The sequence below is a fragment of the Physella acuta genome, unplaced genomic scaffold, assembly GCF_028476545.2.
Source record: "Physella acuta isolate Inbredline_101_S28 unplaced genomic scaffold, ASM2847654v3 ptg000647l, whole genome shotgun sequence".
In the NCBI taxonomy this organism is placed as follows: domain Eukaryota; kingdom Metazoa; phylum Mollusca; class Gastropoda; family Physidae; genus Physella; species Physella acuta.
Window position 1 is genome coordinate 421,756 of NW_026732166.1, and position 13,388 is coordinate 435,143.

Sequence of the window (13,388 nt, forward strand, 5' to 3'; positions counted from 1 at the left end):
TTACAAGATATATATAATAATGTTTTTTTTGCCAATTCAATGAATAGTTAATCAGAGTTAAAGCGTAATGAAGTACATAGTGACGATCAAGACAGGAGGAGGGGGGGGGGGGGAAGCGTTGACACCATGACATAAACATACAAACTATAGAGAAAACAATGCTACAACTAGCTGTACTGACAACTGGCTATAGGGCTGGTAAGTAGGTCAATAAACAGGTCTATAGCTCATGCAGGTTTTATTGAGCCGTAGAACTGGTTGGTGAACTACTCACCAGCCCTATAGATAAACATCGTTAGTATTAAATGTGAACATTTTAAAGCTTTTACCGGGTGTGTGTGAGGGGGGGGGGGGTGATGTGGCACCAACTGCAAAAATATACAGAGAAGAAGAATAAAATAGAAAAAAAAAGTGGGGGGGGGGGGGGGTGACACCATGAGGTGCCGCACCGGGTGACACTCAACCTAGCGACGCCACTGGGTTAAGTACCTAAATAAATTTCATGCTGACAAAAAAGCATGATTTTCATCTACGGCGATAGCTGTGCAAATCGATGCTAGTAGAGTAGTCTAATTATTATAATTAAGCAATATCATTAAACTCAACAGCTTACTATGAAATACATTTTCATTATTTTCAGTTTAATTAAACCTTTTTATTAGTTTAATTAAACTTCGTTTAAAAAAATAATTTTAGAAACATTTTTAAGTCTTGCCCATTTAAGGCAGTGGGTGGTAATTAGACCAGTACCCGTCACCTTCACTTTTACTGGACCGATTTCTTTCAAACTTTGCAAGTGGGTTGAGATCCAATGACCTTGCAATGTGCCTTAAACATTACTTAATTTGATGCTTAATTACTTTTTAAAATATTAATAAACGTGTCCTGTATAAAGTACTATTTTTTTCGCGTTTAAAATACTCACACTATGTGCGTTCATTTGTTGCGCTATTCATTTTAGTCAAGCAACTCTATTGCATTAAAAATGTATAGAAGTGTATTTAAAAAAAATATTTAAAAATATTTTAATAACAAGCTTTTACGTAATAATACGTAAAAGGAGAAAATAAATGATTTTATTAAATAATCATTAAGAGAAGAGTGGAAAATGTCTTGTAAAAAATTGCTGATCGTTCGATATACCAAGGGAAATAACAGATACATTATTTTTAAAAGAGTTTTGCACAATGAATTACCTCCCTTGGTCTGATAAAACTAGACCAGGGGTCGGCAACCTGCGGCTCGCGAGCCGCATGCGGCTCTTTTGATGTCAAGATGCGGCTCTCCAGCTCCTTGCACAAATACTAATAACCTTAACAAAAAAATTAAATATTTGAAATAAAAAAATGTTAGTGGCTCTTTAAAACCAGGGAAATTTTGAAAATTGTAACTTTTGGCTCTTCCGCTTCAAAAGGTTGCCGACCCCTGAACTAGACGATTATATAGCTCGTACTTCCAGAACATATTTAGTATTGTGAGCGCTGATCAATCATAAATGGGTTTACGTTTAAAAGCTCTACCTTATGGCTCAAATCATGCAATAAATAATTTCATAAAAATCATGAAAACAAAGCATTCTTTTAAAAATTTTATTTCAAAGACCAGATAATATATTGCGTTACACAATGGTAACAAAATCTCAGGTTGATAAATATTTTAAAACATACAAGTCTACCATTACCATACATACACAACATACACATATTAAAGAATTGAACACTGACATTCAGTCCATCAACTTAGGTGGAATGCTAGTCTTTTTGCAAACTGCTGATATTCATAATGTGAAACCTGAAATAGTTCATCACTATTTATATTATTGTACCACCTCAAACAATCAAAAATGGCCAAACTCAAAGCCCTGTAAACACACACGTCAAATGACCCCCAACAAACTAGAACCAATATAAAAGCTGACAGATTCAACAAACATACACAAAGTAAAAAAGAGAGATCAGGTTTTCAAGGTATCAACATGGCACATTCATGGAATTACAAACCTCATAACCTACACAACAGGAATTAGAATTACAGACCCCATCACCTGTACATAACAGGAATTACAGACCTCATAAGACTTACACATAACAGGAATTACAATTACAGACCTTAAAAACCTACAATAAGACATATTCATCAAAGAAAAATTAGAATTAACCGACTACATAAGACCTATACATTACTGAAATTAGAATTAGACTACGTAAGACCTATACATTACTGAAATTAGAATTAGACTACATAAGACCTATACATTACTGAAATTAGAATTACAGACTACATAAGACCTATACATAACTGAAATTAGAATTAGACTACATAAGAGCTATACATTACTGAAATTAGAATTAGACTACATAAGAGCTATACATTACTGAAATTAGAATTAGACTACATAGGACCTATACATTACTGAAATTAGAATTAGACTACATAAGACCTACACATTACTGAAATTAGAATTACAGACTATATAAGTCCTATACATTACTGAAATTAGAATTACAGACTACATAAGACCCATACATTACTGAAATTAGAATTACAGACTACATAAGACCTACACAGTACTGAAATTAGAATTACAGACTACATAAGACCTACACATTACTGAAATTAGAATTACAGTCTACACTTAACCAAAACAATTAAAATTTTCTTCAAGACATTGCTTGAGCACTTAGTAAAGAAAAAATAAAGATTTATAAAAAAAAATAAAGTTGTGAACGGTGGTTTAAACAGGTAAAATCCCAATTAATTTATTAACAAATAGTAATTTAATGCATAAATGTGATCATAATTCTTTGATTTATTATTAAATATTTATTGCTTTCCACAATCATTTCTAAAAAAAATTTAAAGAAAAGAAGCATAGACATCTAGATGGTTCATCTGCTTTAGTTTTTTTAACCATGCTGCTAATTACATTGTGATCATAATTACACAGTACTTAACTCAATGTTTCAACTGTGGATTATTTCAATAAACCTGAGATGAAAGATTAGAACAATTAGAGAAAGACACAATAGGTAAAAAGATAAATACTTATCTGTGATTTATATTGATAGACTTTAGATAAAAGGTCTAAAAGACACTTGCATGGTCTTAATTGCTGCCAGAATTATTTAGTCAACATACAACAGAACAATACGGTGGAGGGTATAGATTCAAGTCAACATACAACAGAACTATACGGTGGAGGGTATAGATTCATGTCAACATACATTAGAACTTTACGTTGGAGGGTATAGATTCAAGTCAACATACAATAAAACTATATGGTGGATGGTAGTGCAAGATACAACTTGATATTAATTAACTTAAACAGATCAACACACAAATTTATGCTCTTCTCTAGTGAGAAATATATGTATAAGAAGTATTGAAAGATTAACTTAAATTACAGATAAAATAATATTTACAAATAAAAAAGTGAGTGTTAATAAAGGTTTACAGTGAATTAAATAAATAGGACAACATTTTACAGTGGTAAAAAATGTATTTTATCACAATCAACGACATTAAAACTTCATATTAAAACACCACATTTAATGTTGAGCTGTTATTAGTTAGGAAAATAAAGCTACAATCATATTATGCCCATCTTTTCAATTACAATAAATTACATTAACACTTGCTAATTATCAAAACAATATCATATTTTATGCTGTGCTGTTTTTTTTATTAAAATGAAACTTCAGTCATATTATTCCCATCTTTCAACAGGTACAATATTTGCTGACAACTTTTTAACATCAGAAAATCTGTTGTCAACTCGTAATACTGGTCTAATCCAGACTATTTAACAGGGAAACAGTTTATAACACTGGAATATTCAGTACAATATTCACAAGTAAAAATTGTTTTTGATTCAATACAATTTTTGTGATGGAAGTTTGAGTTGATGTTAACCAAGTGATGGAACCATGCATCCAGCTAAACATGTAGTGAGAACACAAAATTTGATTCTTAAACAGCAGCATGAGTCAAATTAAGTAAGTTTTTACAAAACTAGATTTAAAATCAGGAGTATACATACCCAGTCTCTCAGTTCCACTCTCTCATATAAGTTAAAAATAAATACTTTAAAAATATAGTATACAAATTAAAATAATGGCACTAGAATTGTAAGTTTGCATGCAATATAAGTGTCAGCAAATCCAGCAGTGGTTTATGTAGAAAGTTTGGCCTACTTTCAGTAGTCATTAATCTAGTTCGTCATACATTTTTTCCTAAAAAAAAAAAGAAACAATATTTCTTTATATTAATACAGTATTAAAAGTTCACAACTACTTGTTTACTTTATTTATAATCTGTAATTTTAACCCTTCATTCCCTATCTATATATATAATTCTCTTCTGGGAGACGCTAGAAAACAAGCTGTAAGCGTGCTCCCTACCACCTCACCCCTACACGGTCTGGTGAGCTTTGGTTTACGCTAAATGTTTACAGTCGTAGAGCCGGGTTTAGTGCCGGTTACTAGGGGCAGATAATTTAGTTTGAAACGATTTTAAACTTAGGGGAGGTAACTAAGAGGAGGCTGCTTTCACTGGGGGGGGGGGGGGGGGGGGGGGGGTTGGTGTAGGGTAGGGGTTGGGGGAAAGGAGGGTGGGGGTAGTATCATGCTCAACGAACTACTGATAGTGTTTTAAAGCAAATATTTTCAGTGGCAGCATTGGTACTGTCGAATTCACAAATTATGAATTACTGAAAAGTAGAAAATAAAACAACTAAATAGCGGGTCGGCTCGTACTTTTTAATTGGAATTCTGTACAGTGAAATTTTTGAAAGTAGCACTAATTTAAAAGCCTCTCATAACCAATTCAGCTTTAATTAAAATAAGAATTACACAATAGTTCTGACAAATAATCTAGTTCCAGTTAAGTTAAAATTGGTTTATAGCATTTAAGTAAATATATATGTATTTTACGTTTAACATCATTTATATTCAATGTTTGTAAATCTATATGCCTTTCAGAACCAGACAAAAGACTCCAGTTTCCTGCAGAGTGATTTTGGTTTTTAATTTTAAATCCTTGTTGATGTTGTAAAATAATTTTTTAAATAAATACGGCTGAAAATGCTAAATCAATGAGCTCAACTGTTCAGGAAGTAAATGTTGGCAATGCCTGTGAAGTAACAGGTTGAGAAAAAACAGACATACAGAGGGACATTTTGTGCACTTGAACTTCTTGGGTACTCAAGAGGCAAATATATAAATATCCTATATAATCACTAGGGCATGGAGTGGCCTAGGGGTAGAGAGCTAAACTGCTAGCCAGCCAGTCTGGAGTTCGAATCTAGGTTCAAATCAGAACACTGTCCCTGAGTCCACCCAGCTCCGTTTGGTACCTAACTCATGTTAGGGAAAGTAAAGGCGGCTGAGAATACTGCTGACCACACTATCCTTTCAAATGCCGAGGTCACAGAAACAAGTGAACTGTACTCCACTTGCCCCTTAGACCGTCTGATTAAAAATTTGGAAGGGGAAGTTGGTAAGAAGTTACGAATCTTGTGTTATGAACTAAAAATGAATGAACTTTATATAAATGACACTGACCAGACCACCAATGCGCTCAATATCTCGATCTAGCTGCCTCTGTTCTATGAACCTGATTGACAATGTGCGCAGAAGTGACTTTGTCCCTTCCTTTAGATGAGACAGTCCATTCAAGGTCAACAGGAAGGCTCCCAGTGTTTTCCAGATGTCATCCGCACCCGTACTGATAATGGAACTTTCAATGATGGCCTTGAACTTTTCATAAGCCTCCTCCTTAGCATTGTCATATTCCTGTTGACCATGGGACTAGGAAAAATGAAAAGAAAATTATACCATAGTTTCAAGTCTTCTACTTTGGGGGCTAATTAGATAAAGTGAAACAAAATCAAGGTTTGTAAACTGTTTAGAGTACTATATTTATAATACATTGCCTTACTGTATCACTAGACTGTCAAAATAGCTACTTTTGATTATAGACACCATTGTTAAGTTACAATTTTTTTTGTTTTGAAGCTTATTTGTCATTTTAATAAGACACTCAGGGATTAGTTGTTTGCTATTTTTGTACCCTGTAATTAAACCACATATTAGCCACACAATCAAATGTTTTAGCCACATAATCACAGGATTTAACCATATAACCCCACAACATCTCAGCATAAATCTTATCCTTCATACCCGTTTACTGGACACCGCATCTAGCTGCACGAATATTCTTTTAACGTCCTCGGCAATCAACTCTTGCTTTCTGTTGATGTGCCCTGTCAGTGCTTAGTAATGAAATCATAATTAAGTAAATTTACCTGTACATAATAAAATGTTACATCCAAACTAAGACGTCAAACAGAGCCAGCGTTTGGGTGTGGCGAACGGGGTGGTCGACCCAGGCCCCGCGCCTGAAGGGGCCCCGTGCTTCAGCACCGCCATTGTTGTCTGAATTGGTTTGTAAATAAACTTAAATAATTCTTGCTGAATTCACTTGGGAAAAAGACAATGGTTGAATGCCGACGTTGTTGATAGTAAAAACTGAGGCCCCGGTTGATGTTAGTGAGTTATCACCCACCTAAACTGGGACAGGCCGTAAATTCTAGTGTCACACACCTCCTTGTGTAAAGGGTACGGTCGCCTCGCATTTGACCTGAGGTGACTGGAGATGGGTGGACTCGAATTAGCCCCCCGACCAGAGCAGGGAGGAACATTTGGAAAACACGTAATCAGATACCCGATTGTATGCGGCCCGATGAAGACGTTTTGTAGTGAACAGACTGTAGTAGACAGTAAACGCTAGACCTGACTTTCTTGTTGTAGTTGTGGTATATGTAGGCCTACTTGTCTTGGTTTAACAAAATTAATATACAGTGGTGGGCATAAGGATTGGGAGGGGGTGGGGGGTGGGAAGATCATTCGACAGAGTGATATATTATTTATTTTTTCGGAAGAAAGTAAAAGTGTTGTTGTGTCCAAAAGCTACCGTTTTCTGTTTGTTTACTCTTGTATTGTTGATATTGTAATTTGTCTAAAATTCTGCGCTTACTAAGTTACTAACAGTACAATCTCTTTTTTAAATACACCTAAAACGCTTGACTTTTATATTAACTGTTGGTCAATAACAAACATTTTAAACAACTTTGTCCTAATTTTTTGGCATGTCATTGAATTTCCTTGAGTGTTTTGGTATGGATTACATAACTGTCAAAAGTGATTTAATATCTTAGCAAAAACAAAAAACAAATTAAGAACATTCTGTAAAATGTGGGAGAGGTAAACATCTGCTATGATAGTGTTATTATGTTATTATGTTTGCATGTATAATATATATATATATAGGCTATTTATATAAAGGAAAATAGCAGGCCCCGCGCGGATGGTTGGCACTAGGCCCCGCGTATTCCTAACGCCGGCTCTGACGTCAAATTACAACATTAATATTTTAAATATTTTAGTACTGATCCAGCTTTAATATTTTCCACAATGATTTTAGAAAGCATAAATTTGTTGTTAACATTTAAAATTTTAATGTTATAACCCCCCCAGCCAATGCCACTGTACCATTTCTTCTCAGAAGAATAAACACTGGCAAATGACCGAAAAATTTCCATTAAAATTTTTGGTAAGAATTACATTTTGCTTGCGCAGTTGATCTGTTTGCTTGAGGTTCCCTTTTGTTGAGGAAATCATCTCCCATTGTGGCCAATTTTTGCCCAAATTTACGGAGTAAATAATCTGAAATAAAATATAAAGCTGATGAAAAATTAACTTTTAGATAAACTAGACTTATGTTTCTTAAAATTATTCAGTAGCTGAATTTATTTTTGCAACAGCTATAACAGCTATAAGTGTTTAAAAATGTACTTGTTTCATAAATGTAACAAAATGAAGTTAAAAAAACATCCTAATATATAATAGCCCATGTGCGCACTTCTCTCTCTCTCTGTCCGCAAAATATTTTCGCCGGATATCACGTCAGAATTGGCAGCGATATATGGATACCTTTATACGGACTTTTGTTGAAAATAATATGTTAGATGCTTTAAATGTATAACCACAATTTTATTTAAAGAAGAAAAATAAAAAATAAAGGCGTATTCGAATGTAGAGAAACAGTTTTAATTATGCAACAGGAAAAGCATTTATAGTTGTGAAAAAGAATGCATAAAATAGTGACGTCACTAATGTTTATACATAAACTAATGACGTCACCTGCCGTGTTTAGAATAAAAAGAAATGAACTATTTCATTCAAATTTGATTTAGATCTACGTACTCTATAAAATTTATACAATACAATTTTGCTCGGGCTAAACTTAAAAAAAAAATCTATTAGGATTCTAGATCTAGATATTCTAGATCTAGATATTCTAGAACATTTAGATCTAGAGATTCTAGATCTAGATCTAGATCTACGGAAAATCTAGACTTACACAGATGTAGACCCGACCTAGATCTAGAATCTATTCAAATAATACATTTCTATACTAAAGTATTTCAGGCCTAATTACTTTATTGAAATCTTTGTTTATCTATGCAATTTGCTAATCTCTATAATATATAAAGCAAAGTTGTCGGGTGCCCGATAGGGCACTTCCCGGCGCCGCAGGCGTTTCAAATTTGGCAGGATCTTTCCTTGGGACGACAGAACACGGGGCCGGTTGGCCGAAAAGTCTACGATGAGGGGGTCAAAACTGACCTCGACTGATCGGCGCCTTATATGAGCTATAAATCGAAAAAAATTTGTCCACCTAGGAACCTCTTCATAACTTTTGAGGTTGTAGACAGACCCTCGGGCGAATTAATTAAGCATTCAAATTCTCAATGTTTTCGAAAGCCTACGCGAAGCTGGGCAGCATGCCTAGTATTTTATAACTGGGAAGTAAAATGTTTATTCTAACTAAACAAAAGAACAATGTTTGGAGACAATGATGAATAAACTTCTTTATAAAAAATTTATTTTACTTTGTTTATAAATGGTGTTTTTAATTTCAAATAGTTTGGCTATATTTGATAATTTGCTTTTCAGATCCAAAAATCTTTTTTTTTTCAATTATAGCTATATTTATATCTAAATTTAAGCTGTGAAGTTATGTCTAGTAGAGAAAAAACTTTACAAACCATCATGCTGATAATGTTGAACCACTGAATCAGACTCTTCATCACCAAGGTCTGCTTCAAATTGAAACTTATAAACTTTATTCAAGTTGACTCCAGAATTAAGCGCTATGAATAATCAAATTAAAATCAGTTACAACACATGCATATATTTTTTAATTAAATAAATAAGATTTTCATCATACCAAATTAGCAAATACATTTTTCACGGACATAATACACATGATTCTTTTTCTATCAATTTAGAGAGATTTAAAATTTTATGTGAGTGTATAAAGAACTTATTTCGACTAATGTATTTAATGATGAAACAGTCAAACAAATCAAAGTAAAGACTTGAATGAGAAATTAACACTGAAATACCTACCAGCGTTTCAAGATTTTAAATAAAAACTTACATGGTAGAGGATCAAAGTCAGTGGATAAAAAGAGATCGACCAACTTCACAATATCCTGCTTAGTTGATGTACGAGCCATTGCCATTTGGGAATAACTGCGGAGCAACAAGTAAAGCACCAAGCTGAATTAAAATGAATCACTTTAAAGTTTTCTTCCTTGTAAAAACGACATAAAATGTTAAAAACAGAGCCGTAGCCATTTGTGAATAACTGCGGAGAAGACAAGTAAAGCACCAAGCTGAATTAAAATGAATCACTTTAAAGTTTTCTTCCTTGTAAAAACGACATAAAATGTTAAAACAGAGCCTGTGGATTAGCCACACAAGAGGTCACCCATAAACAACAATACAATCCTAGGGGGGAGAGTGTACGACGAGGGGAAAGGTACAGAAAGTGAAATGTCACACTTCTGTATTTTATAAAAAAAAAATACTATAAGTTTAAAACTTAACTTTAACTGGTATTATTTTACATGTCAAAGACTTTTGTAAAGTGCAATAAAATACAATCCATATACTCAAGATTCGCTCGGCCATAGAAGTTCATAGGCCATAATTATATTATAGACCTAACGACACCCGCTCGCCATAAAATTTGTCTGGAATGATATCGAGTATTTAAAGTAAGATCTCAGTATCATTTAGAATTACAAGGAAAAAAATCACAACAGAAAAGATATATTATATTCTGCATCTTAAAAGAATTTTTGTATAATGGCTGGTCCCAATAGCGGCAGAGTCTGATAGGACCCGGGTCCCAATGGCAGCAGTGGCTATTGGGACTCGGGTCCAAATAGATGCATCCTATGTTTTAGGCCCTTATTAAAATTAAAAGCTTGAAAGTAGTTGTTTTCTAATCTAGATCTAGAGTCTAGATCTTCACTGAATGAATGATTAGATATTCTAAATGTCTGTAAATGAGTAAGCAAGAAGTAGGCCTAATGGTAATCTATAGTTTAAGGTATGTAAAATCGCCCGCGACTAGTAATGTGAAAAACAGGTGACTCCTTAAATTTTAATAATTATTTCATATTCTGAGGAGGATTTATGTTTTGAAAAATACAAAAATGTTTCCTTGTTTCATTTATGTACCTGTTTTTAAACAACTGGATTAAAACTTTTCAGTAATAAATGAAGACTAGCGATGTTTCCAACAGATGCAACCATCCATCTTGTTTATTTATTTTTTTATTGTAGGCCTAATTTTTAGCGCAAGATTTAGGGGAAGCCACTCTAACTTACAGATGGCCGCTTTTTATATCGCAAATCCTGCTCGCAAACACTTCTGTTTAAAGTTAATTTCTATTGATATATTTAACAGTTGATTCAGGTTTATTAGTATATTATTCATTTATCTATAATATTTGACACAGATATATCACAATATACTTCTATTAAAAAGCCTTGCTTGACAACTGTTTCGTACCTTACTAGCCGCGGGCGATTTTACTACGTACCTTTCTAGATCTAGATTCTATCTATTATCTAAATCTAGATTCTAATTCAGACTAGAGATCTAGATTAGAATTAGATCTAGAATTCTAGATTCTAGATCTAATTCTAATCCATTCATTTCATACTCTAGATTCTTAATCTTATCTGTCATTCTAGATCTAAGATCTAGATCTAGAATCCTGATCTACATCTACAATCATCTAGTCTAGATCTAAATCTAGAATCTATTCTAGGGTAATCTATCGTTTTGGGTACGTAAAATCGCCCGCGGCTATTAATGTACGAAAACGTTACCTCATTGTCAAGGCTGTAATAGAAGTATATTTTGATATGTTTGTGTCAAATATTATAGATAAATGAATAATAAACCTAAATCAATGGCTAAATATATTAATATAGGCCAGAAATTAACTTTAAACATCAGTGTCTGCAAGCAAGATTTGCTATATAAACAGCAGCCATTTGTAAAATAGAGTGACTTCCGCCTGAATCTCGCGCTATAAGTCTATAAAAATAAAACTTTAACAAGATGGCTGCTATAATAAATAAGCATGTTTGCATCTGTTGGAAACATCGCTGGTGTTCATTTATTACTGAAAAGTTTTAATTCAATTGTTTAAAAACAGGTACATAAATGAAACAAGGAAACATTTTTGTATTTTTCAAAACATAAATCCTCCTCAAAATGTGAAATAATTATTAAAATTTAAGGAGTCACCTGTTTTTCACATTACTAGTCGCGGGCGATTTTACGTACCCAAAACGATAGATTACCTATTCTAGTCTATAGTCTATCTATAGTCATCTAACTATTAGACTATTAGTATTAAACTATCTAGATCTAGATCTAGAATCTAGACTAGTAGTAGGCCCTATTTTTTTATTTTTAGCTCTAGGATCTAGATTTCTAGATCTAGATCTAGATCTAGAAAATCTAGATCTAGAGTTTTAGATTTTAGATCTATTAGGACTATTAGGCCTATAATTAATAATTTCAAGGCCAAGGCTATTCCCAGCCGGTTGGGAATAGCCGTATTGGGGCTATTCCCAGCCGACTGTGAATAGCCCCAATACGGCTATTCACAGTCGGCTGTCATTTCATGGTAAATACGACTGTGAATAATATCTTAAAATAATAAAAGTATTTATTGTGATTGGGGAGTGAGGTATAGATTAAGAGAGCAGTGCTATTTTTATTTTGTTATATTTTTATAAAAAAGTTATTACTAATATTACCGTTAAAGTTTAGTTTAACTTTTAGGCTCATATCTGCTACAGTCACAAACAGGTTACGTCTACGTAGGTCATAGATTTGATAGATGATCAATTATGCACTCTAAATCTATACACTAGAATAATAGATCCAGTAATTTTTAAATAAATAATACTAATTAAGCATCAGATTAGTTGGTTGTTCACATTGCTATTCAACTATCAATTACCATTAAAAATTTTAAAACTTCACATAATCACATAGAATCTAGATCTAGAATAAATATCAGGTGAAATAGGATGTCCTTTTTCATCAGCTATTATTCAGTTTCCTTCACATTTTTTTTTTCTTTTAGCAAAAATCTTTCTGATATGCCAACAATTACGTCACAAAAGAAAAAAAATTAACAAACACAACCCTTCCATGAGTAACTCAAGTAGAATCTTATTGTGAAAAAATATTTTGAAATATAAGATTAAGAGGCAGACCAATTGGCATCTGATGGATTTGAACCCACTACTTCTGGCATGACAGCCGCTCTCCCCATGACCGATCGACCACACATCTTCATACCGTGTTGGGCATTTTTAGCATTAAGTCTATCAAAAACGGTCACGACTGTGAATAGCCCCAATACGGCTATTCACAGTCGGCTGTGAATAGACACTTCGTAATTTCAATCAATCTACAATATTCTACAAGCTAGATCGATCTAAGATAGAAATCAGATCTCTACTTGCTACTTACTTAATACTTAGACTAAATCTAATCTAGATCTAGATCTAGTAATTCTAGACTACTTACTAAGATTCTAGAATGTATGTAAATACTAAAATAGAGATCCGCTTTGATTTGATGAGTCGATCGAAATTCCTGGAAGAAACGGACTTTCCCCAAAATCTAAATATTATTTCGCAAAATTAGTTAAATCTAGATCTCGATATATAAATATTTGGTAAAAGTAAAAAGAAGTAGGACTAATGTCTAGCCTACTAATTTCGGATAAACTAGAATCTAGATCTAAAAATAATTTATATTAATTAGGCTCTAGATTCTAGATCTAGATCTAGAATCTAACTCATTACTCAGTTGTAGATTTTATTTTTTATTAACGCTAGAATCTAACCTAGATTTATTAAAACTTAGATGTTTATTTATATTTAGTTCATGAGTTAATAATACAAACTGTTGCTCAACTTTAAAAAAAAGAACCCACC

The 13,388-nt window shown here is 33.1% G+C and overlaps 1 protein-coding gene across 1 annotated transcript; it reads right to left on the reverse strand.

The window, feature by feature from the left end:
• Positions 1-1,574: 1,574 nt before the first annotated feature.
• Positions 1,575-13,058, reverse strand: LOC131948460 (uncharacterized). The gene is made up of 7 exons (XM_059310069.1): positions 12,976-13,058; positions 9,505-9,599; positions 9,110-9,214; positions 7,623-7,724; positions 6,180-6,271; positions 5,562-5,807; positions 1,575-4,232 (listed from the first exon to the last, which is right to left on the reverse strand). The coding sequence occupies exons 2-7, from the start codon at positions 9,587-9,589 to the stop codon at positions 4,206-4,208; spliced, it is 657 nt and encodes a 218-aa protein (XP_059166052.1). The 5' UTR covers positions 9,590-9,599; positions 12,976-13,058; the 3' UTR covers positions 1,575-4,205.
• Between the last annotated feature and the right edge of the window lie 330 nt (positions 13,059-13,388).

What these genes read in the sequence shown, in the direction of transcription:
- LOC131948460 (XM_059310069.1), bottom strand. Translation starts at nt 9,589, where the DNA reads ATGGCAATGGCTCGTACATCAACTAAGCAGGATATTGTGAAGTTGGTC. An exon ending in TCAACATTATCAGCATGATG is followed by an intron (nt 7,725 to 9,109) that starts GTTTGTAAAGTT and finishes ATTTTATTTCAG; the next exon opens with ATTATTTACTCCGTAAATTT. An exon ending in TTGAGCGCATTGGTGGTCTG is followed by an intron (nt 4,233 to 5,561) that starts GTCAGTGTCATT and finishes TTTTTTTTTTAG; the next exon opens with GAAAAAATGTATGACGAACT.